The 26728-nt window shown below is 35.3% G+C and overlaps 1 protein-coding gene across 8 annotated transcripts in view; it reads left to right on the plus strand.

Annotated features, from left to right (window-relative positions):
* Positions 1-26728, plus strand: part of CAMK2D (calcium/calmodulin dependent protein kinase II delta) — a 313406-nt gene that overhangs the window by 134403 nt on the left and 152275 nt on the right. For all 8 annotated transcript variants that reach the window (XM_015540216.2, XM_007088183.3, XM_042984014.1 and 5 more), the window contains exon 4: positions 23591-23645. In XM_015540216.2, the coding sequence (XP_015395702.1) occupies positions 23591-23645 (55 nt within the window). The remainder of the gene's footprint in view (positions 1-23590; positions 23646-26728) is intronic.

Genomic DNA, 26728 nt, shown 5'->3' on the forward strand with positions numbered 1-26728 from the left:
TTGGTGGAAAGAGCTGTTTAGCTAGTTTTCAGATCTTTTTCAGAGGGAATTTTTCTTCATGTAGCTGTAGATTCAGTGTGTCTGTGGGAGGAAATGAGTTTAGAATCTTCTTACATCACCATCTTTGACTGCCTCCTGTCTCTATAGACTTTTAAACCAAGATCTAGCAGGGTGGGTACCAGTTAGTGACTATATCATGTATTATACCATGGAAGGGTGATCACTTGCAAGTCATATGAGTACTTCTATGAGCGATCTCTATCTCCTTTTTTTTTTTTTTTTTTTGGTGGGGAGGAAATGAATTTGGTCAACTATTTTTACATTGACAGTGTTCTAAAAATGTTTTGAAGTTATACTTTTATGATTAGAACCTGTCCATGTGTGAATCAATTTATTATTGCAAATTAAACTTTTAATTCTAAGTCAGGGAACTTGAAAGCTCATGCTAACACACAGAACGGAATAACAAATGATAGACTGTTCTCATTTTTGCTCTAAGAGTTCTGTCTCTATTTAGAAATGAATCCTGCTTTATGTTCCATTGGGGTTCCTGAAGTTGATAGCAGAGGAAAAGATTTGAGAACTATAGGGAAACCTGAGAACACTTAACATCAAGAATGAGGGGGTAGCTTGAAAAAAACTTCATAGATTTGGATTCAGGGAAGGTTTTCAATTTACTCAGTAACTTCTCTATTTACATTATATAAGTTTTGATTGGATAATAAATGTTAACTACTATACAGACATGTTTTATTATGCTTTGCGTTACGGCATTTTTCACATATTGAGTTTTTTGGTTTTGTTTTGTTTTGTTTTGTTTTGTTTTTTGAAAATTGAAGGCTTTTTGACAGCCCTGCATTGAGTATGTCTATTGGCACTATTTTCCAACAGTTCCAACAGTATTTGCTCACTTCATGTCATTGTGTCACAAATTGGTAATTTTTACAATATTTCAAACTTGTTCACTTACTATATTTGTTATGGTGATCTGTGATCAGTGATCACATATTGCTAAAAGCTCAGATGATCATTAGCACTTTTTAGCAGTAAAGGTTTTTTAAATTAAGTTAGTATTATTTTAGACATAATACTGTTGCACACTTAATAGACTAAATTAGTGTAAACATAATTTTTATATGTACTGGAAAACAAAAAAACTCATTTGACTCACTTTATTGCAGTGTTTGCTTTATTATGATAGTCTGAAACTGAACCCACATCTGAGATACACCTGTAGTATTCTGTAACTTACGATGCCAGAGCTAAGAGAAAATCGTACTTATGTTTATTATTTTCCCAAATCTAAATAGTAACTAACAAAAGGAGTCTTGCAATTCCATCATTGGAGTTGTCTATCTTTTTACATATTTCTTTAAAACTTCTAAATAAGATTTCTGTAAAGACACCCATGTTCACCATCATATGAGGATGATCATCATCCAGAACACTTGTTTCTTCACTCAGTGTGGGTGTATTTCTCTTTTCTAAATTAATTTATAGATTGTCTTGCTACTTGCAAGCAGGCTTGTGGCACCATGATTTTGCCACTACATATTTCTTCATTCATCTTCATGTTCCAACCTAATGGATGACAAACATGCCAAAGACAATATTGACCCAATTAATGTTTTGTTTTGTTCTCGTCCATCTCACTAAGGCATTTTACTTGCTATCTCGTATGTACTGTTATTTTGAATGTTGATGTTCAAAGAACACTCTTAACTTATGGGCAGCAGCTCACAAAATAATGGGCTAGCTGATTCTCTTAGTTGAGGGGAATGTTTGTTGGACATTGGAAGTGTCGCCTGCCATCAGTCTGGATACTTTTAAAAATCACCAGTTGTACCACCTTCAGCGTAATTCCCTATGCTTTTAATCAAGTCATTAGTTGCTCACAAATAGCATTAGGGGTAGAGGAAGGTAGGAGGAAATTTTTTAATGGCCCAATACAAAAACCATCACCTGCTCTGGAGTAACAGTGTGGTGCTGTGATTCATAAAATTTCTGGACTCCTTTCGTATAACAAAGAGGCTATATTGTAGTTGACGCTTAATGTCTCTGTTAAGTCTGAAATTCTGGTACTTAAGTTTTTTAAATATGTTGTGTAGATTATATTTTACACAAAATACAGGTGTAGTGGACAATTGCCATACCCCGTGATCTTTTAAATAGCCTTTCTAAAGTTGGGAAATCACATTATGAGTCATTCCTTACCAACTTAGAGGTCAGAAATCAACTTTTCAGCCTCCCTTGCAGTGAGGATGCAATCATGTTACCTAGAATTGTCCAATCTGAAATTTTTGCCATATATAAATTGGGGATTGATCATATGAGGAGACAGGTTTGGTATGGACCTTCTATTGTTTCAGTAAGTGTGGTAGCACACTGCTCTGATTTGAAGGGTTAGCAGTATAATATCTAATTCTTGATACAGAATTAACATATATCTGGAGACATTGGCAATTGTGGTACATTACTGATATTAAATGATGGCAGCTAAAGTGGCAGTTCTATGTAGATATGTCTATTCCTTTAAAAACAACATTGATTTTTTTTGCTACCCAACAAATGAATATTTAGTTTAGCGACTTGAATTACATGTGAATAGGAAGGAAGATAAAGGTGAGCCTAGGTAAAGTGTTGAATTTATGTCTATATTGCATGGTCTATGGATAATATGGGCCTGATTCATCATCTCCTAAATTAAATTACCCTCCAGGCACATGGGTGGCTCAGTTGGTTAAGGGTCTAGCTTCAGCTCAGGTCATGATCTCATAGTTTGTGGGTTCAAGCCTCGCATTGGGCTCTGTGGTAACAGCTCAGAGCCTGAAGCCTGCTTCAGATTCTGTGTCTCTCTGTCTCTTCCCTTCCCTTGATCATGCTCTGTTTTTCTTGGTTTCTCAAAAATGAATAAACGTGAAAAAATAAATAAAATAAAAATACATTATTATTCTTTGAATGAATGAGGGAATAAGCAAACAAATAATAAATAAGTAAATAAGTTAGTAAGTAAGTAAATAAGTATATAACATAAATACAACATACTTAAATTACTCTTCTCAGTATCCTGAATGTCCACTGAAGAGCTTTTACCTTTGCAAATTATACATCATTTCTTTTATATAAGTCTCCTGAGGGAAGCTGGATTTGAGAGCCGTTAAAGTGAAATGGCAGGATGCAGAATTTTTCTGTATTTTCTGTTTTTACTAAGAACGTAATCCAATTGACAAGACTAAATTTATATGATGTAAGTTATTCTCTAAGGGACTTAAGAAGAAATGAAATCTTTTTCAATATCAAATCAATTCACTACTAGAACTGAGGCCCTGAACTGGGAGAGATACCAGGTGTTTTTTGAATTTTATGTCATGACCCATTACTGACCATTAAATATAATGAAATAAAATATTTAATAAAATATATCAAAATGTCTTAGTGTACCGTTCTCCAGTTGTGTGTCTGTGTATGTATTTTTATGTACTATATAGAATGTAATTTTTACTGAGAGTCATTTCATACTGGAAGAGTTTAATAGACCAAGAACTTACTGTTAGCCAGTTGATGCCATCTATCTTTCCATAAAAAAAACAAATCATTAAAATTGTTTTGCGTCCATTTTTGGTTTTCAAAATTGACCTATGTCACAAATGGTCACACAGAAATTGTTATCCTAGGTTATAGGAATTTCTGATATAAACTTACTTAATCAGATCATTCCGTTACATCGCAGTTTATAAAAGTTTTCTGAAGTTCAGACCATTGAGTAGTTCTGTTCAGTCTGGTACTTAGCACAGTTTCTTCTTCATTGTGTGTGTGTGTGTGTGTGTGTGTGTGTGTGTGTGTGTGTGTGTGTTTAATGAATTATGCAATGGAAAGAATATGCTTGAAATAAAAATTGTTAGTCCCTTAATTCCAGTGCATAATTCATTTCAGTTTTTTGTTTTGTTTTGTTTTACTGTGTAGATTTTGTTTTGTCCAATTCTAGAAATAATCTTTTAAGTATTTGGAAATGTCCTTCCACCTGTGCTTGACATTGTTGGGTTCAGTTTTGCTTTGAGTTTCTGGTAACTCGAAGCAAGAGGAAAAGGTACAGATGCTCTGTTTTTCAGTTCTTAGATTGTTTAGGCAAACCTTCAAGGTAGTTCAAAAGCCTAAAGGAGATATTAAGAATTGTAAGTGTCCAGAGCACCTGGGTGGCTCAGTCAGTTGAACATCTGACTTCGGCTCAGGTCATGATGTCACAGTTCGTGAGTTCAAGCCCCATATCAGACTCTGTGCTGACAGCTGGGAGCCTGGAGCCTGCTTGGGATTCTGCGTCTCCCTCTTGCCCTCTGCTCCTCCCCCACTCTCAGTCTGTCTGTCTGTCTGTCTCACTCTCAAACATAAATATTAAAAAAAAAAGGAATTGTAAATTTCACAAAATGACACTGAAATAACATTTTCTGAGGTTTTTTTTTGCCCTTAAAAAATGAAAATTTTTTTAAAAGAATTCACTTTTACTGAATAGAAAGAATTGCCTTCATTTTTAACAATATAATAAATTACCTTTCTTTTCTACTCTTTTTATTCATTTGTATAATCTTTAGAGAGTTGTTCTTGCCAGGGAACCCCAAATATTTTGTGAAATGGTGAATAATTTGAATGCCCAGATGCTTTGTAGCAGGAAAGATAAGTCCTTTGAGAGGATCAGAGAAAGTGATAGATATCAAACTCCATTCATGCTTCATGGTTCCATGGCAGGAATCCAGAAGAAAGGTCACCTAGACTTCTGATTTTACTGTTCATTTTTAAGTATAATTTTCACATTAGTGGTAATCATAGTTCATTTTAATATTGAAGATGGCTTTTTAAAATTGATGAGACTACATCTCTTACTCCTTTTCTGTTTCTTATTTATTTTCTTTCCTGAATGGAAGCCAATCTTATAGTAGGTTAAAAACTGCAATGGAATTTGCTAGTGTAGCATCTTGCACAGTGTCATCATATGGACATAGTTTTTTAATAGTGTTTATGATTATACATAGATTATTAAATATTTAGGAAGATCGTATCTGAAAAAGGTAAGATTATCAAGTAATATTATCAAGATTATATTTATATATCAAATGATAATTGATATATAAAATATTTTTACTTTATAAATGATTAATCATACAGTTTTGATAGCCTCATCTACAGTTAAGTATTTGTGTTTATTAATAATACTTGATAGTACTGCTGACAAGCAGTTAAATATAATTAAAAGAACTAAGAGTTTCAACTGAAACTATATAAGCAAATAAATACAGTCCTCATTATTTGAAGATCCCATATTTGCAAATTCATTTGCTTACTAAAATTTATTGATAATCCCTTCAATATTTGGGACACTTTTGTGGTCATTCTTGGACTTTTACGCATGTGCAAAGCAGCAAAAAGTTGGAGTCACCGCATATGCATGGCATTCCCAGCTGAGGTCTATCAAGGTGACAGTCTGCTTTCTTGTGTCAACTTTCATACTTGAAACAAGTGTCTTTTTCACTATTAATGCCATATTAAATATGAGATGCGCCTTATGAAGAAAATATGAGAAAACATCAAGTGTGTTAGATAAGCTTTGTAGCAAAGCTTCCTTAAGCCATGAGTTCTAGCACTGTTGGCCATGGGTTCAACATTAATGAATCGCAATATATATTAAATCAAGTTTCTTTAACCAGAAACACATATAAAGAAAGGTTATGCATTGATAAATTGACAAAAATGTTGTGACTGGAGGTTTGCAGGAAGGTAACCCTGCATTTTCCCTAGGAGCAATGGTTCAGTATTTGCTAATTCAGTGTCCATGGCAATTGTAGAGCGTAACTATGGTGAATAATGAGAAATGGCAATATTAAGCAGTCTGAAATTTGTTACAATGGAAAAATATTGGAAAACAATGATTTGAACTAAAAGAATCAAATTTACTTTTAAGGGAATGCATTTCAACATAGAATTAATAGCATAATTATTGGAAAGGCATTTTTCTTTATTTCCTTTAGCTTTGAAGAGAGCATCATATGACAATCAGAGATCAAAAAGAAATAAAAGATAGTTTCCAAGTAATAGTTTGTTGCCTTATTCATAGATAGAACTAAAGCCTATTATTTAAGAACATTTTTTTTTAACAAATCCCTGTGTAAAATATTTACTATTTATTTATGTAATCAATGTTACAGGAAATGTTGCTTTAATTTTGATGGTGGTGCACTGTTACAGGTGAAGGAGACAGCTGAGACCCCTCTAGCTCCAGCTCCCTAGTTTACATATGAGGAATGGAGGCCCAGACTCATTCTGTACTTTGCCAAGATTGAAGAACAAGCTATTGGTGGTCAGGGTCTGAACTAAAGTTTCCTGATTCAATCAAGTGTTTCTGTTCTTAGGCTGTCCAATTCTCTGAAACTCATCTGTCATACATCCTACAGTAACTGCCTAGTGGCAACCATAAATATGAAAGTTTTATTTCTTACAGTATTTTTATATAAATAAATTGATCAAATTTATTTGATATACAATTTACAACTTTTATTAACAATCCCTTTTCATTTAATAATTATAGTCACTTCAGGGAGCCTGGGTGTCTTAGTCAGTTAAGCTCCCGACTTCAGCTCAGGTCCGGATCTCACAGTTCGTGAGTTCAAGCCCCGTGTTGGGCCCTGTGCTGACAACTCAGAGCCTGGAGCCTGCTTTGGATTTTGTGTCTCCCTCTCTCTCTGCCCTCCCCCACTCATGCTCTGTCTCTCAAAAATAAATAAACATTAAAAAAATGTTTTAAATAATAATTATAGTCACTTAATTTAATAATAATATATGACATTCATACCTAAAGGTACTATGAAATGTTTTGAGCTCTTAACGTATATTATCTCCTTTAATTGTCACAACAAGCCATTGGAGGGATTCTCTTATTATCCCCATCTCAGGCATGAAACTCAGGCATGGAAAGGTTAAGTAAGTGTCCAGGGTCCCCTGGTTAATAGGTGACAGAATCACGATTAGAGCATAGGCATTCCGACATCAGAACTCTTGCTCTTAAATACAATAATGTTCTGATATCTATTTTTAAAGTGTTATATTTGGAGAGTAGATTTCATTCACTGAAGAGTGTATTTATTTATGTGCTGTCTTCTTTATATCTCCATTAAGATGTATATTGGGCTTTTCAATTTACTTGTATCTTCTCAGCCTACTTGCTCCCCCTCCATTTTCACCTATTCTAATATACCAGTTACTCAGAACAAAACCCTCAAAATCATACTTTATTCCTTTCCTTCTCTCATGTCCCACCTGTAATCTATCAGCAGTACTTGTCAGCTCTGTTTTCAAAATATATCCAGAATCCAACCACATCTCTACCTTCAGTGCCACTGATCTTGCCTGAAACTCCATTATCTTTCTTTCACCTGGCTTTTTTACATTAGTTTCTCTATGTTTCTGTCTTTGCTTCCTTATAGTATATTTCAGCGCACCAGTTACAGTGTTATTTTTAAGTTTATTTATTTGTTCTGAGAGAGAGCATGAGCAGGGGAGGGGCAGAGAGAGAGAGAGAGAGAGAGAGAGAGAGAGAGAGAGAGAGAGAAAGGATCCCAAGTAGCTTCTGCACTGTCAACACAGAGCCTGACATAGGGCTTGATCTCATGAACCATGAGATGACGACCTGAACGGAAATCCAGAGTCAGACGCTCAACCAACTGAACCACCCTGGAGCCCCATTACAGTGTTATTTTTAAAACAAGCAGAACACAAGGGTGCCTGGGTGGCTCAGTTGGTTGAGTGTCTGGTTTCAGCTCAGATCATGATCTCACGATTTATGGGTTCAAGCCCTGTGTGGACTCTGTACTGACAGCTCAGAGCCTGGAGCCTGCTTGGATTCTGTCTCTCTCTGTCTCCCTGTCTCTCTCTCTCTCAGTGCTCTGTCTCTCAAAAATAAATAAATGTTAAAAAAATTTAAAACAAGCAGAACACATCTTCCCCTCTTCAGAAGGCTGTAGTGAATTCCCGTATAGCTCAGAGGAAAGGCCAAAGCACTTAATGGCCTACTCCAAAGCCCTATAGGTCCCCCAGCTCCCACCAAACACAAGTATACTCACACCTCTGACCTCCTTCCCTGCTTCCCTCTCTGTTGTTCGCTCTATTCCAGACACACTGTTTCTCAAACACATCAATTGTAGTCTTCTATCAGATTTTCTGAGCCATATTCATGATTTGTTCTGTTCATTCCCTTCTGGTTTCCTCTCAAAATTCAACCTAATGAAGCTTTTTCCAAATATTCTCCTTTCTCCCTTCTCCTGATACTCATCTCCCCTTACTCTTCTCTGTTGTTTTTCAGAGCACTTACCACACGTATATATTTGCCTATTTGCTTGACATTCGTCTGTTTTGCATATCTGAACATTGACTTTGTGAGGGTCATGCACATAGTTTTATTACCTGCTTCGTTTCCTAGTACCTACAGTACTTTGCACTGAATGGGAGTTCAGTAAATATTTACTGGAAAAATAAATTCATCACTAACAACTATTTATTGAATACCTGCTCCTTACCTTCAACATTTTATGAGTTAAAGAAGGCATATATAAATAACTAGGAGATAAATCCGATCTGGCTGCAACCTCTTGTGTCTGCTTCACTGATCACCAGACATCTGGCCAGCTAGGCAGGTGGTCCCTTCCTCATTATTCCACGTGCTTGGTTGCAGAGAAGAGAAAATTTTGCTTCTATCAAGGACATAAACAAAACTCCAGCACAAGGCAGGGTTTGGTAAGCATTATTGTAACTAAGAGGATGTTAATTTCTTTTGTATAAAGTTGAAAGGCAGCCTTCCTGGCAATCCTTAGGATGTCTATGTTTTGATTATAAGTTACCACATGTCCAAAGTTTAACTTTCTGTTTATTTTTATAATTATGGAAATGTGGACTTATCAAATCACCAAAAGTTGGCTTAGGAGACCAACTTAGCCTAAACCAATCCACTGATATTCTAATACCAGAATCCATTAATTCCTTAAAAAGCATATACCCAGTTTCCTCTGTATGCCAGAATATACTAGTTGTGGGGAATGCAGAGACCAGAAATATAGCACCAAATTTCATGGGGAACTGCCTTGTCGAACGCACATTGTGTTGTCTCGTTTGTATGAGAGTTCACATGGAGAAGAATTCTCATGGGAAGGTACATGAAGAACAGAACATTCTTTAGTTATATAAAATCAAGGCAAAAAAAATGAGACCAACTTTACCATGAAGTGAGCAGGAATGTTCATTTTAACTGACTAAAGCACTTAAGGACAACAGCCGTTCTTTTTTTTTTCAACCGTTTTACAAAAATTTTATATCAAGCCTGTTACAAGGCTATTAAAAAGATACAATTTTGTTTTTGTTTTGTATCGGTTATTTTCAAGCCATGTTGAAAGGTCTGAATACAAACTTGATATAATTTCTGATTTTCCTTACCTGATTATGTATGAAAAAAATCTTAGAATATGTTACTTCAAAAATGACTAAACTTATTCAAGTTTGATTATGTTTTAGATTTTTATTTCAGTGGGTAATTTTCACTTTGCCTTTTCTTTAAATTTTCCTGAAGTGAAGCTCAAAGGACTACAGAAAATAAAGGATGGGGAGTCCATGTTGAATCCATGAACCAAGGGCAGCTGGCATTGGAGCTTAAGGAATAGATAGAATTTCCATCTTAGAGACTGGAGTAGGTAACATTCTAGGAGTGGAAGCTCTTGGGTCTCAAAGGTCAAAAAGGGTAGGTCCCTTAGGGAAGAGCAAGAAACCTTGCTTGTCTAGAGTATAAAGTACAAACAACAGATGATCAGTTAAATACCTCTGGGCCAAACACGGCTCCTATGTTGTTATGTGTGTATTTAATAAACAATGAGAAGCTCACTGAGGATAAGTGATAACAATGGGGCCAAAGAAAAAAGGCTGAAAACAATCCAAGTGTCCTTCTGGAGGGGAATGGTTAAGTAGATTGTGGTGATCATATAATGTGATACTATACACCTATTAAGTCATTCTATATTATCTAAAATATCAGAGATTTGCTTAACTAATTAATGAGGGAACTAGCAGAATGTCAATGCCAGAGTGACAGAAATATTTATAGTCACAGAATTCTGGAATGTCATTGCTATGGTACTAAACTGATTATTGCCCTATAGGCAATAAAACTATAACCTTTGAGAATCCATTTATATTTCTATAACAGAACATTCATTTGCATTGCTATCGGACAAGAGTCATTTGCACTGTCATCTGTAGAAGTGAAATAGCCTAATCTACAGATTGGCAAACTTTATTTGTATGGCAGTTAATATTTTAGGTTTGTGGGCCATATAAGGTCTTTGGCCTGTATCATACATTTTTGTTTTACTTGTTTTTTCATTCCCTTAAAAATGTAAAGAAAACAAAACAAAACAAAACCAAAACCCCAAAACCAAAAATAGTTCATGGGCTGTACAAAAACAGACTGCTGCTACCCTGATTTGGCCGGTGGACCACAGTTTACACATTCTTGCTTAGAACGTAATCAATAGTAAATACTAAAACAGAATAAAGATACTATCTTAGAGAATTGGGTGATCCTTGGGTAAGCCAGTTAGATAGTGTTCCATTATGATAGTCACGAGACATGTATTCATCCTTTTGCCCATTTGCAGGTTTGTGGTATATATGCATTGTTTTAATCGAGGTGTCTGATACTATGAAAGTGTTTCCTGGGGACATAGGAATCCAGTCACCTGAGGAGATCAGTGAAGCAGGAAGACAATGCTAGTCAAAGGATCACACAATCGAAATGTATCATTGCAGGTGTTTCCAGTGCTATGAAAGAGAGATGGGAGGCGCTATGAGCGTTTGTTTGGGTGGCCAGAGGAGACTTTCCTGACAAAGTGATGCTTAAAATAAATTCTGAAGGATAGCTAGGGGTTAAGTTGGAGAGTAGGAAAGAGATGGCCAAGCAAAGAATTACCAGTGGAGATGTGGCTTGTTACATGAGGGAACGGAGTACCTGAGTCTGGAAGAGGACCTCTGTGGCTGGAAGGAACTGGAGGGGCAAGCATAAAGACAGTTGAAGGGGTAGAGCCTGGTGGGTGGGGTGACCACACTAACCTCTTTTCCAAGGGCTGTCCTGATTGACTGGTGTAAAAATTAATCACCTTCTTTTACTCTCAAAATGTCCCGGTGTAGATGATAAATGATGTGATAAATCAGAAGGAAGACACCGAGGAATTTTAAGGCTCGCAAGTGTAATATAATCATATTCACATTTTGGAATGATTGCTGCCTTGTGGATGATGATGTGGCTAGCTCACAGGGGATGCTAAATTGCTATTTACTGGGAAATTTATCTTTCAGGTTAAACACCTTGTTAAATTTTCTCAGCAAGTCAATCCAGGAAAAAAGGAAAATCAGGTGGATCTATTGTGTGATGAAACCAATTAGTCAGTAAATAAAGACTGTTGATTTAGTAGCCACTCATAGGTGATGCTGTTTTGGAGTGCCTTTAGTTATCATTGATGCCTTGTTTAGATTTGTTGGCCACCTCGTCCTTGTTGTCTTCCTGTGTTCCCATAGGGGTGCATAATGAGAAGAGACTGTAAAATAAAACTATCGGGGTGTGCTTTTATAAAGCTGTGAATCTGATAATCAAGACTACGAAATCACAAAGTTAGCAAGGGGATTTTGTCCCAAAGATTGGTGATACCGGTGTGAGGTCTGGTATCACCACTGACTTGTTCATAGCTATGGCCCCAGCATGTGGCATTCAAATAAACTGGCTGGGAGGCTGAAAGAATGAACTCCCCACCTCTAATAAGAACTTTATTTCTTAAAAATATTAGGTGCAACCTTCAAAAAGTTCCTTAGACATTTATGCTACAAGCTTAGAATCTCTAAATGAAGACTGTAGTCAGGATTATAGAAGTAAAAATACTTACCAACTACATCTGAAATGTATTTCCTGTTAATGTTTTTTTGTTCAGCATTAAAGAACAGTTTGACATAAATTTTGCTTAGGAGTAGAGATGGCAAAACCAGTTTCCATTAAAAATAAAATTAATATCATGTAGTTTTTATTAAGAACAAATTAAAAATGTGTCTTTTTTTTTCCTGTCTGGAAAATAACCAAGAAGGAAAAATTAAAACTGAATTTGAATATATTAAAATCATTATGATATGAATGAATAAAATCAGATTATTCTGTAATTTAGATGCTAAGATACAGGACATATGCATAAACATTTAAAACCACAGGAGCACTTTAATAAGATTAGAAATCCCCAAGGAATATGATAGAAAATGACAGAAACTCATATTCCTTAAATGTGATCTTTAAAAATTAATATTTAGGGGTACCTGGGTGACTCAGTCAGTTAAGTGTCCGACTTGGGCTCAGGTCATGATCTCACGGTTTGTGGGTTAGAGCCCTGTGTTGGTCTCTGTGCTGACAGTTCAGATCCTGGAGCCTGCTTCAGATTCTGTGTCTCCCTCTCTCTCTGCCCTTCCCTTTCTTATGGTCTCTCCCTCTCTCTCTCAAAAATAAATAAACATTAAAAAAATTAAAAAAATATTTAAAGACATGTCTCTCCTAAAAAAAGAAAAAAATAAATATGAAAATTGATCAAAGAAAGAATCTTTAACAATTTGATGAACTATTTGGTTAATATCTAGACTGTGAGAATATTGCCAACTTTTCATACCTTTTATTAGTTTTTTCAGTTATACAATAATAAAACTGACGCCATAATATTTGCAAAATGCCCTCTGTTCTCCCAGTCATCTCTGAATGTTCATTTCTGCTTCTTGTGCTGACTGCAATCTGGCTTTCTCTTGAGTTGGCTGTTTTCTCTTTCCTCTACATGCTGCTGCACCTGGGGGTGGATAGGTGTTTTCTTGCTCTTCACTGCTTTTGTAAAACCACTGTTAACACCTCCTCCCTCAATATCCCCCACCTCCATCCTTCCACCACCCTATCTTTGAAACATTTTCTCAGATTATGACATCCTACGCTTTCTAGTGTAGCCATTTCCTGCCATTCTTTTGGTACCCGCCCCTCTTTGTTGTGTTGTGTAGGAGCTGATTGACAATGTTCTCTCCTTCCCCACTTGTAATCCTCAATCTTGGTGGGTTTATATTTAGCTACACAGATTATTTGTGCCACACCCAGGCCTTTTACAAGGGATTCTCTCCCTTTCAGTGATTTTTTCTTCTACTCTAGGGGTCAGCAAACTTTTTTTATAAAGGGCCAAATAGTAAATATTTTCAGTTTCCTGGGTATATGGTCTTCGTTGCAATTGTTCAATACTGTAGTTGTAGCTTGAAGGCACCCATCAATTTTAATACATAAACAAATGGACGACGAGGCTGTGCTCCAGTTAAACTTTATTTACAAAAAGGTGAAAAACTGAGTAGCGGTTTGAAGGAGGTGAGGTAGTGAGCCATATCTGGGGGAAAAGGGTTCCAGGCAGAGGAAACAGCAAGTGCAAAGTCGAGGCAAGAGTTTGCCAGGAGTTCTCCAGAAGCAGCAAGGAGGCCACTGTGGTTGGAGAGCAGTAAACTAGAGGAGGAATGGTGGTGGGAGAGGCCAAGGAGATGATGGGGGGGGAGGGGGGTGGGTTTTGAAGCATCTTATACACCACAGATGGGATTTTTGCTTTTACTCAGAGGCAGTTGGAGAGCCATTGGAGGTTCTGAGCAGAGGGACAAATAATCAGCCTTCAGTTTTAACAGGATTGTTCTGGCTGCTGTTGTAAGGACAGTGAGGGGACAGGGTAGAAACAAATTTTTTTTTCCAGTATATATTTTGAAGAATTTGCTTAAGAATTACGCTGAGTTTTTTTTATCCTGAGCAACTAGAAAGATATGGAAGACACTGGGTAAAGCAGGTTTTAGAGGGAAGATCGTAAATTCTTTGGGCTTATTTAGTTAGAGATGTCTTTGAGGCAGACAAATGCCCCCATATTTGGGATGTCTGACATTTGTTATAACTTCCATGATTTCGTGGTAAGGAAAAATTAATCTTAAAAAAAATCATTGATCTAGGTAAACTAACTGTTCCATTGAATGCTTATGCAAAAATATGTTACCAGGTACCTGAGACTGACTGGTACTGACTGGTGTTAACAGTGCCTATAGCTATATTTATTAATATCCTTTATTATTCCAATGGTATCAAATTTGTGAATAAATTCATATATAGCTTTCATGTTTTTCTTCAGTTTTATGAGCCTAAGATCACGGTATTTTTTTTTTTTTACATTTATGTATATTATACACAGGAAATAAGCTGATCTTTTTAAGTAATTTCAGCATAAAAATAGTTAATTGAAAACCAAATAGTAATTGGAAGATGAGAGCATTTGGGCTTGTATGTCTTCAGGGAAAATTTGTTGCAAGTGTGAAGATAATATGGTAGTAAGCCACAAAGAGAGGATGATCTAATACGTTTTTCCATTCACTCTCTGCTCTAAGGGCTATTGTCAGAAAAGCAATTTATCTGCTCTGTAAATTTTTCAGAGATTTATTAAAAATTTGGCAAGATAAGTGTTTTAAGCTTTCTCTCCAGTTACTCATTAAGAGCAAATCCAAAATAAAATGAAGTGTGTTTAAACTTAAATTTGTTTGAGGAGGAAAAAGTCTTACATTTAGGGGATTGTATTCAACCTTGTATTGGTAATCACTATATTATTTATTTCGTGTACCATTAGTCATAATCATGCAGAAATGTTGAAATGTAAAAACTTAAAGTTGGAAAGGACCTTACAGGATCCTCTTAAAGGATCATGTAACCCAGTGCTTATCAAGCCTTTTTCCTGTGATCTACAGTTATGTGGTTACATCATGACCCAGTGTACAATATATATGTATAAAAGTCAAGTTTCACAAAGCTATACTTACCTTAAATGTGAAATGCACTTCAATATATATATCTTTTAAATGCTTTCTTGATGTGCACTTTGAAGAGAAGATGGTTATCTTGTCTGTTCTTTGGCATGATGCAGCCTCCTTCTTGTGTGATAGCCTTAGTTTACCATAAATCACATAGCCTTTGTTTAATCTTAAAGTGTAGCTAGGTACTGTATTACTTTAAGACATTTCATGTGTTTATGTGTTGCTGTCAAATAGGGAGCCAACTGAGCAGCCTGGTGTGAAATTATCAATCGGGCTTCTCTTTTTGACCCAGATTGCAGGAGGCAGAGTGCTTGAACCTGCATTGGCTTCTAGAATCTGAAAGATAGGAGTGCTATTCAGGTACTTAGGGCTGAGGAATTACCAATGGCCATTTCTTGTCTTCTTAACCTGACAGTCTTACACATTTAATACATAGTAGATAGGTGTGTACAGTTTGAATAAATTTAACAAAAAAATGGTATTGGTCCAACACTGTTAGGTCCTCAAGTGCACCATCTTAAGATTTTTATGATATGCAAGTCATGATGACAGCAGCTTCTCTTCCTTTTTAAATATTCCTAATACTTAAGAATATCAATGAGTGATCACTGATTAGCTTTATATAAGCATGAGAAGGTGGAATAACTAAAGGGTAAAACCAGGAAAAAGATAATGAAGAAAGCTGGAATCACTTATTGAAATACATAAATAATATTCATGCATAATTGAAAGAGGAAAGAGTTTTTTTAAACAAAGGAATCTTGAAATAAATACTAACTTTTCTGAGAAATGAAATCACTTTTCCAAAAAACAAATTATAATAAGTAAAATGGAATCATGCAATTAAAATATGCAACAAGATAATCTTGAAATGTTTTTTAAAGAAAATTCTAGATATTACTAGGCTTAATAATAAACCTATAATTTAATTTCTCCTCACATATACAATTTTATTAAAAGGGAGCAGTAAAGTGTATTACATGAATGATCCATTTACTTTTCTATTTGATTAACCATCTCTGAAATTCTGTTTAACCCTTTATGGCTTTTTTAAGCAAAAGGATTGCTTGCTCTCTCATGTTGTTCATGGTGTCATGTGATTGCTGTAGCAGGTAGCCTTATAATTAGCAACCACTGGTCATGTCTCCTCACTTTCTTTCATCTTCCAAGGTTGAAATTTTCCTGAGTAATAGATACTTTGACCAGCCAGAAGGTCTTTTGGATAATCTGAGTTTATGACTAGCTCTGGCCTAGTAGAAAATCTCCTGGTTTGTTCTAGTCAGCCCTAAATATTACTAACCTCATCTTATAGATACTGAAGTTAATCTATACTTTGTTTTTCATCTGGAACCAGGAAATGGGGTGAGAATTTGGGAATAAGGGAGGAGATTACGGTTGACAGAGCTGATATGATATGTTTGACTTTCAGCACTGATCTTTGAATCCAATGACTTTTTGTGTGTACTATTAAAATAATTTTAAAATTAATATGGATGACATTCTCCACTGAGTTTTCATGTAGTAATTTTGATTTTTAAAATAGTTTCTTTTTCTTAAGTATAAGCAGTGAATTGCCTTTTTCTTTTTAAGTTTATTTATTTATTTTGAGAGAGACAGAGACAGCCCAAGTGGGGGAGGGGCAGAGAGAGAAAGAGAGAGAGAGAAAGAGAGAGAGAGAAAGAGAGAAAATCCTAAGCAGTCTCCACACCATCAGTGCAGAGCCTGACATGGGGCTTGAACTCACAAAACCGTGAGATCATGACCTAAGTGGAAACTAAGAGTCAGACACTTAGCTGACTGAGCCACCTGGGTGTTCCAGCACTGAATTGGTTTTAAACATAGTTTAAGGTTAGTTGAGTTTAAAAACATTTTCTTCTCATGACAAGAAAATATTTGAAATTTTATTAAAACAGTTTTTGGACTTCTGATGTTTTAACATTTGAGTACTAAATAGTGGTTCATGTGGCATTTATTAATGGGGTATATTGGTAAGTATTTATCAAAAATGCATATCCTTAATGCAATTTCAGGAATTTGTGTTCAAATATCTAAAATTAGGATAGACTGTGGTTTCTGTGCCTGTACAGTTTTATTTATTTGCCTTAGCCAGCTAAGTCAAATTCCTACTTTTTATGTGTAAATTTAAAAAGTGTCATATTAAGACAAAAAAGAACATCAAAGTATATGTGCTACAAGTCTCTTGACTGCCTATGTTTTTACTCAAAATAAAATGAACAGTGTGCACAAATCCATATCTCAAAGCAGAGTGCATATATTTTTCAAATATACAAACATAAATTAATATATTTTAAGTGGTATTGTTTTATCCACTGTATTATTTGTGTTATAGGAAATAGAAATTGGGAAAACATGCACATGCAGATTTGCCTTCAGGTTTTTAGAAATGTTACTTTGATTTTGAATTTGGTTTTCAGTGCTTTTATGTCTGTTTGAAAACTTTTCTCTCTAGAAATGATCAGCCTTGTCACAAAAGAGCCATTAGTAATGGTTGAGCTCAATGGGTCTCTAGAATAGTGCCATTTGAAAGTTGTAATGTTTGAGATGTGTGTGTGTGTGTGTGTGTGTGTGTGTGTATTTTTTTTTTTTTTTCATTAACAAATGAACTCAATGTTGGCATCCCTCTTCTGAGAAAGTTATGGCACATTGTTTGGCCATAACTTGATAGTGCTTGCTCTAGCTCTGAAATATAATTAATTGCTGATGGGAATATAAAAAGTATCTGACTTACAAGCTGCCATTTTTCCATCCCAGTATGTGAACCAAATTCAGCTACCTCAATCCTTGTAACATAGTAAAGTTAAAAATACAAAATCTACTTCATTCATAACCAGGACTATTGCTCAGAGCTGAGAAATAGTGATTATGCAAATGCAATGCATCTGTTCTGCACCAGAATTATTTTATTAGTATTATGATAACATTGACAACATTGCCCTGTCATGTTTAGTTTTAGAGATTTCTAATAACTCATATTTTGATGAAAAGTATTCTTTTTTTTTTTTTTTTTTTTGCTAAAAAAATTGCAATTCTTTGAGGACAGTGGGCCAATCACAAATTTCAGATTGTCTTTCCTTTTTATTTATCTATTGTTGGCTAACAACTCCCATTCCCAATTTAATGGCTTAAAATAACATCAGTTTATTATTTCTCCTGACTTTGTGGACTGACTGGATTCAGTTGGATAGTAGCTCTACTCCACTTGGTATAACTGAGGTCACAATTGCAATTGCCTTCACCAATGAGCTCTGCTAGTGATGGGCTGTCAATATGGCCTTTTATTCTCCAGGGTTTCTCTCCCTGTGACTTCCTGTCTAAGTCTGTATCAAACTTCCTTTTAGCATAACATGTGGTTTCCAAGAGGACAAACTCCAATGTACAACAGCTTATGAAATCTCTTGTTTGTATCACACATGCTAATCACACAAAGCAAGTCACAGGGCCAAATTCAGAGTCAGTGTGGGAGAGAACTGCACAAGGACATGAGTACTGATAGACATGGTCAATTGGGAGCCACCAATGTAATAGGCTGTCACATCTCCATAATAAATTCTAGTAGAGAACAGCAGGTAGTGAGTATGGTTGAATGGAAGAGTAATAAGCAGTATATTGAACTAAATGATAAGTTGTATAAATAACTTCACAAAATCATAATTACCACCCTTGATTGTATTTGGAGGATGCTTTTAGGAAATGAAAAGGGAAGGAAGTATACTAAAATTGGAACATGTAACTTTGTATCCTATTAGTCTTTTTTAAGATAATAAATCACAGTGAAAGAATATGTTCACTTTTTGACAGAGTGTTCTTAATATGTGTCCTGAAAATAGGTAAGATGTACCTAATAAGCAGTTGTGACATGGCTTCTATTTAGAGTTTAATTCTCCCAGTCTTTCCCCTTTCTCCCTTTCACACTCATTTTCACTTCCTAACATGCACATACACACACGTCTGCCTTTTCCTAGGTTATCATAATTATATAGGATTTTTAGATTCTTTAAGTATTTAGGATTTTCATTACATTAAATGTCCTATCAGGTAAAATAACTGAGTCACTGGAAATTCTAACATTCCTAATTGGAAGAGGAGAATTAACAATTTTCTAGGGATTTAGGGACTACATAGAGAAATACAGCATCACATTTTAAACTTCCTAAACTCAAAATATTTTTCTCTTTTTGGGGAGCCTGTGTGGCTCAGTCAGTTAAGCATCTGACTCTTGATTTCAGCTCAGGTCATGATCTCATGGTTCGTGGGACTGAGCCCTGAAGGGCTGCAAGCTGACAGTGTAGAGCCTGCTTGGGATTCTCTCCCTCCCTCCCTCTCTCTACCCCTCCCTGATCACACACACACTCTCTCAAAATAAATGAATAAACATTTAAAATATATTTTTTCTCTTTTTGTGTAAATAGGGTTTTTTTTTTAGCACTGCTTTTCTTTCTGTAATCACCATAACTATTTTTTTCCTGTCTACTTCTTTTTTAAATATTACTTTATCCTGACAAACCAATTAATACTTTTTGATGTATTTGGAGCAGGGGGTAGTTTGTTGACAAATGTATTTTAGAGGGTCCATATAGTATTCTGAGCAAGAACCAGATCTTTGGAATCCTCCAGCTCTGGATTATGGTCATAGCCTAGCCAGTTACTAGTTGTTAAGCCTTAGAAGTTTCCTTCAGCTCTCTAAGCCTGTGCACATTCATCTGTAAAAGGTGATGGGAAAGGTTGTATATATTAACTAACTCTTGGAAAAAGTATTTGCACTGTGTTGACACAGCGCTGTAGTTATTTTATACCTTTTAACCCCTTAAATGAGAAGAAGTATTAAATAGGAAACTTCTTTCACATTTACATAAAATTAGTTTCTCTGATAATTATAAAGTCCTATTTTGTTCTATTTGGCCCCTTTGTAGAAGTAGTACTTAGCTAGAAACTGCAGTGAAATCATGCAAGAATATAGGACAGGAAGAGAAAGCAGTGATCCCATGGTAATTTGAACGCAAACTACCAAATTGATAATATATGAGGAAGAGAAAGGAAAAAGCCATGGGTCAAATGAATCTTGGAAACATTTTAGCCTCAGAAACCCCTTTGCTCCCCCTGTAAGTCTCATACTTAATGCTCCAGAATTTAACATTTTATTCTGGATAAAAACGGTTACACTGTTTCCATTTATGAAAACTTGTTCATTCATGACTTGATTTTACCTTTGAGGAAACTTCAGAAAAGAATGACTACCAGAGGTATTATAAGCTGTGTTCTCAAATGCTTTTCTCATTATCCTCTTTAACATTTTTTTCTGGAAGCACCTTAGTGACGAGTGTGATAAGGTTAACTGTGTGTGCCTGTATGAACTGTTTATGGTGATAACGGAGGGCAGTCATAGCAGGAACATAGCACAGCATGTTCCACCATGGAGCAGCCACGGTCCTCTCAAGGCCAGCCATGCTGCCAATCTTGGGTTAGCATCTGTGGTGAACAGTGCGCCCTGTATTTTCTTAAGCATATAAATGAATTGACAGTCATTTATAGAGAGTAAGTTTTTGTGAAAGTAAACACAATTTTCAACCCTTGACAAACTGTTAAAAAGAGGAAATGGATGGAAGATGGATAATTTTGACAGACAGAAAAGGCTCGAAGAGAAAAAGATAATATCTGTGGGTGTGTAAGACACTGTCTTCAGATGATAGAAACATCCACTCTGAGAATAATAGATAAAGAGTTCAAAGTTTCAAAAGGAAACCAACCCATCCTCAGAGTAATTGTAAACATGTGGAATGCATCTGTGTGAAGATGAAATTACATAATTTGGTTAATAAAATGAAATGAAAATTGTGGGCATTTCATTTAGTTTTGTTTTTTAGTTATTTTAAAGAGAGTGGAAGGAAATAGGGAGGTCATAAGGAAGGAATGAGGGAAGAAAGTGAATGTATATATATTTATTCCAAGTAAAGGTGATGCTAGTTGTTTTCTGCTTTATCAATAACATCACTCATTCATAATAAATCTCACCTGGTCAAATGACTGGGTAGAAATAGTGGAGATTATTTTGGAATTGTGTAATACAAAAGTAGTGAACTTGTGTCTAATGATTTGTCCTTAAGCATTATTATGTGCTTACTGGCTAAATGCTTTTGTGAAACCGATTTTCACCAAAAAATATATGTTTAATCATTAGGCTTGCATCTGAGCAACTCTTGACTTGTTCAAAAAATAATTTATTTCTAAATGATGATTATTTCCAAGTATTAATAAGGTAGTGATAATGATACTAAGAAAATTTTATTCCAGATAGAACCAGAAAGTAATACTGTTTCTCCAGTTGTACCTGAAATTTCCACTTCTGTTTAGCGCCACCACTCTTTGGTCTGAAAATCTGAGTTGCTCATTTCCACTTGAAGTTTTTATTTTGAGACAGTGGAAGAAAGAAGTAATCATTTCTTTCTCACATTGTGATTTTTTTCTTTTCATTTTAACTTTGATAGCATGGAAAAACATCTTTTTGTAGAATAGCTTAAGTAGACATACCATTCTTTGAACTTATTTAAATACAGGTTGTATTACAGTTGCTCAGTGAGGTATCTCTGAGACTGTCATTTGAGAAAGCCACTGAATTATCACTTATGACCTGACTTTCCTTAGTATGCTGAATGACTATGAACAGAAGACACATCATTGGGCCTAAATTTTGATTTTCTTTGGAAGTATAAGTTTAAACAAAGGTTGTAGGCATCTTTGATATTGGTAAACTGCAGAATACCCTTCACACAATTATAGTTATGGGAGAATTGTTTGGTATCAATAGTTTTATTTTAGGTATATTGGGCTTTGGTGAAAGTTTCTGTCCAAGAACTTGGAAGAATGCCTAGCATATATATAGTAAGTGCTCAGAGCAGTTTTATGAAAGACCATCTACTATGTGCCAGGTTTCTGTGAGGGATTCACAAAAACCTATGAAATAAGATACCTGTATGGTAGTGTTGATGACAAAGAAATTCTATGTAATGGAACAAAAGTTTTCTCTACCTTGGAAAATTTTCTGAAGACAGATTCAGGAAAGATTTTTTTTTTTAATTTTTTAAAAATTTATATTTAGTTTTGAGAGACAGAGAGAGACAGAGCACAAGTGGAGAAGGGGCAGAGAGAGAAGGAGACACAGAATCGGAAGCAGACTCCAGGCTCTGAGCTGTCAGCACAGAGCCCGACGCGGGGCTTGGACTCACGAAACCGTGAGATCATGACCTGAGCCAAAGTCAGACGCTTAACCGACTGAGCCACCCAGGCGCCCCTCAGAAAAGATTTTAATTGCAGGTCAGAGATGATATCTGAAGGGGTTGGATTTGGATTGTAAACAAAGGAGATTATGTTAAGTCTATGAGCTTGGGAATTTCATGGTACTGCAGACTCCCTCTCTGGATCATTGTAGTTTGTGGGACAATATAAATGTTCTTTGGAATCCACATTTTCTATGTGGTGGCCATCATTTCATAGGGAACATAGTAAAGACAGGTTCTGGTAGATATCATTACCCTTTTGTGGTAACTTTTCAAAAGCAGTATGTCCTACAGGTTTTGTGGGTTTGTTTGGTTTGGTGTGGTTTGGGTTTTGTGTGTGTGTGTGTGTGTGTGTGCGCGTGTGTTTTGCTTTTTCTGCCCTCTGTTTCTCCCAATGAAGGTCAGGCCACCCCAAGTTATTTTGATAAATAGGAAGAGTTTGCTATCTATGGGAATGAGTTGGGGGAGGAAGGGGACTTATGCAAAAATAAACAGCAGAAAAAGCAGTATGTAAGTTCTACATGTGTAGTTAGTTTACTTTAGAGCTACAGTAGGTAATGAGTGCTTCCAGTTCAGAAGAGCAAACATTTGTTTTGGCTACTTATCAGTGTAAGTCTAGCTCATTGGAAAATTTAAAAAAGTGTGAATTTGAGGAGCTGATAGATTATTTTATTAGAATTTCTACCTATATATTTTTGGCTGATGACTTGCTAAATGGATTTTGGTCACTTGAGTTTAGAAGTACCATAATAAAAACTCTTTTGACAGGTTGGCTAGGAATTGCTATGTAGACACTCCCCCCCGTCTCCACCTCCCTTCAAATAGGGATGAGGAGAGCAGACACAAGGAGACCACTTACTAGACTCTTAAAATGATCCCTCTTTCTGCCTATTGTATTGATCAAGGCATGAATTGTTGAAGACCTGGACTAGGGAGATAGCAAAGAGAATGACAAGGAAGAGACTCTAAGTGGGAGAATTGGTAGAACCTGGTCACTTTGAATAGATAGGTATATATTATAGCAATCATTAATATTTATTATTCACTGAGTAATATGTAGATTGTTTTACTATTATTGTCTCATTTAACTTTCTCAACCATTTTATAAAGTATAGGTACTATTATCATTATAAGTTGATTAATTTGATTAAGCTCACATAGTTAATAATTGTCAGAATTAGAACTTAAAACTTGGGTTTGTCTGAACCCAAGCCCTGTTGTAAAGGATATTCACTTATCAGAGCCTAGAAGAAAGAGTGTTGCCAACATTTTTAGTTAGGAGACAAATGCCCATTAGAAGCCTAATTTAATGTTCATCATCATTATACATATAACATGAACTTTTTTCTCTTTTTTAAAAATTATTTCTTTATTTATATTTTTAGTGCGACTTCATGACAGCATATCAGAAGAGGGCTTCCATTATTTGGTGTTTGATTTGTAAGTACAACACACTTTGTGTTCATTTATTTTTGCTATTTGAAAACCACTTTTAATTAAATATTTTTTTTTTCTAATTTATAGTCTAAATTAATGACTGTGTAGTTTTTTTAGGTGTTCTTCAAATAACATTCACTCTAATTCTTTTGAAAAAATGTGACTGTTCAGGAGTGTTTATTTAAAACTTAAGTTAATCTAAATAGGTGAAACAGTTATGAGTCAATTGTTTGGATTGTTCACAGTGATATTATAAGCAGTCATCAGTTTTATCTTTGGGCATACAAAGGGCTGATGTGAGCTAATTTTCCATTGAATATTTTGGGCTATGTATACCCACTTTATTGTCTTATGTAAAAAGAACCATAGCTAACCTCATACTCAGTGGTGAAAAACTGAGGACTTTTTTCTGTAAGATCAGGAACAAGATAAGGATGTCCACCTCACCAGTTTTATTCAACATAATCTGGAAGTCCTAACCACAGTAATCAGACAAGAAAAAGAAATAAGAGGCATCCATATTGGTAAAGAAGAAGTAAAACTTTCACTATTTATAGATAACATGATAGCATACATAGAAAACCCTAAAGACTCCACCAAAAAACTATTAGAAGTAATTAGAAGTCAAGATGCAGAATACAAAATTAATATGCAGAAACCAGTAGTGTTTCTATACACTAATAACAAAGTAGAAGAGAAATTAAGAAAACAGTTCCATTCATAATTGCACCAAAAAGAATAAAAGGCTTAGGAATAAACTTAACCACGAAGGTGAAAGACCTGTAATCTGAAAACTATAAAATATTGACAAAAGAAATTAAAGATGACATAAACAAATAGAAAGATACTCCACCCTTATGGATTGGAAGAATTAATATTATTTAAATGTTGTTACTACCCAAAGTGATCTACAGATTCAGTGCCATCCTATATCAAGAGCATTTTTTGTAGAACTAGAAAAAATAATTCTAAAATTTGTATGGAACCACCAAAAACCCCAAATAGCCAAAGCAGTCTTGAAAAAGAAGCACAAAGGTGGAGGTATCACAATCCCAGAGTCCAAGATATACTACAACGCTGTAGTAATCAAAACACTGTGGTACTGGCACAAAAATAGATACATACATCAATGAAACAGAATAGAGGGCCTGGAAATAAACCCATATTTATATAGTCAGTTACTCTATGATAAAAAAGGCAAGAATATGGAAAATGGAGAAAAAGCCAGTCTTTTCAATAAATAGTGCTGGGAAAACTGGACAGCTACATGCAAAAGAATGAAACTAACACCACACATAAAATAAACTCAAAATGGATTAAAGACCAATAACTTTGATAAGAGCCATAGCAACATTTTTTCTAGCTATGTCTCCTAAGGCAAAGGAAACAAAAGCAAAAATAAACTGTTGGACTACATGAAAATAAAAAACTTTTGCACAGCAAAGGAAGCCATCAACCAAACAAAAAGACAGCCTACTGAATGGGAGAAGATATTTGCAAATGGTATATCTAATAATGGGTTAATATCCAAAATATATAAAGAATCTATACAACTCAATACTAAACAAACAAACAAGCAAAACAATCCAATTTAAAAAATGGATAGGGGACCTGAATAGACATTTTTCCAAAGAAAACATACAGAAAGTCAAGAGACACATGAAAAGATGCTCAACATCACTAATCATCAGGGAAATGCAAATTAAAACCACGAGGAGATATCACCTTACACCTAAATGGCTAAAACCAAATACACAAGAGACAAGTGTTAAAAAGGATATGGAGAAAAAGGAACCCTTGTGTACTACTGGTGGAAATGTAAATTTATACAGCCACTGTGGAAAGCAGTATGGAGGTTCCTCCAAAAATTAACAATAGAAATACCATATTATCTAATTATCCCACTCTTTGGGTATTTACCTAAAGAATATGGCAACACTAATTTGAGAAGATACATGCATCCCTATGTTCATTTTAACATTATTTACAATGACCAAGTTATGGAAGCAACTTAAGTGTCTATCAGTATATGAATGGATAAATAACATGTGGTATGTATATACATACACACACATGCACACATATGCAGTGGAACATTACACAGCCACAAAGAAAGGATGACATCTTGCCATGTGCAACAATATGGTTGGAGCAAGAGGGTATTATGCTAAGTAAAATAAGTAAGACTGAGAAAGACAAATACCATATGATTTCACTCACATGTGAAATATAAAAAAAAAAAAAAACAAAAACAAGTGAATAAACAAACAAAAAGCAGAATCAGAGAACAACTGATGGTTGCCAGAGGAAAGGGAGTTGGTGAGAATGGGCAAAATGAGTGAAGGGGAGTAGGAGATACAGGCTTCCAGTTAGGGAATGAATAAGTCACAGGAATTAAAGACATAAGGGAATATTTTCAGTGATATTATAATAGTGTTATATGGTGAGAGATGGTAGGTACACTTGTGAATGTATAATGTATAGAGATGTACCTGAAACTAATGCAACACTGTATGTCGACTATACTCAGATAAATAAATTAAAAATAAATACATTATAATTAAAATAATGGAAAAAAGATGCAAGGAAGGATTCTTGAGGGTAGTTTATTCAGGGGTTCAACAACAATATCAGCCTCCCATCTTTTACTTCAGCTTATTGACTTTCTTCTCAGATTGGTATGGTTCAAGGTATTATATACAGACATGCTAATATCCAGTGGAAGACATTGTCTCTTCTTTTTAAAAAAAAAAATTTGATGTTTATTTTTGAGAGAGAGAGAAAGAGAATGAGAGAGAGAAGGAGCAGGTTGGGGGCAGAGAGAGATGAAAACACAGAATCCCAAGCAGGCACCAGGCTCTAAGCTGTCAGCACAGTGGGGCTCAAACTCACAAGCCATGAGATCATGACCTGAGCCAAAGTCGGATGCTTAACCAACTGAGCCACCCAGGCAGCCCTGTCTCTTCTTCTTTATAAGAATAAAATATTTACCCAGTAAATTTCCCATTTTGTCTCATGGGCCATGACTGGGTCACATGCCAACCCATAACTAGTCACTGGCAAGAGGAATAGAATTACCAAGATTG

Source organism: Panthera tigris, chromosome B1 (genome assembly GCF_018350195.1).
Source record: "Panthera tigris isolate Pti1 chromosome B1, P.tigris_Pti1_mat1.1, whole genome shotgun sequence".
NCBI lineage: Eukaryota > Metazoa > Chordata > Mammalia > Carnivora > Felidae > Panthera > Panthera tigris.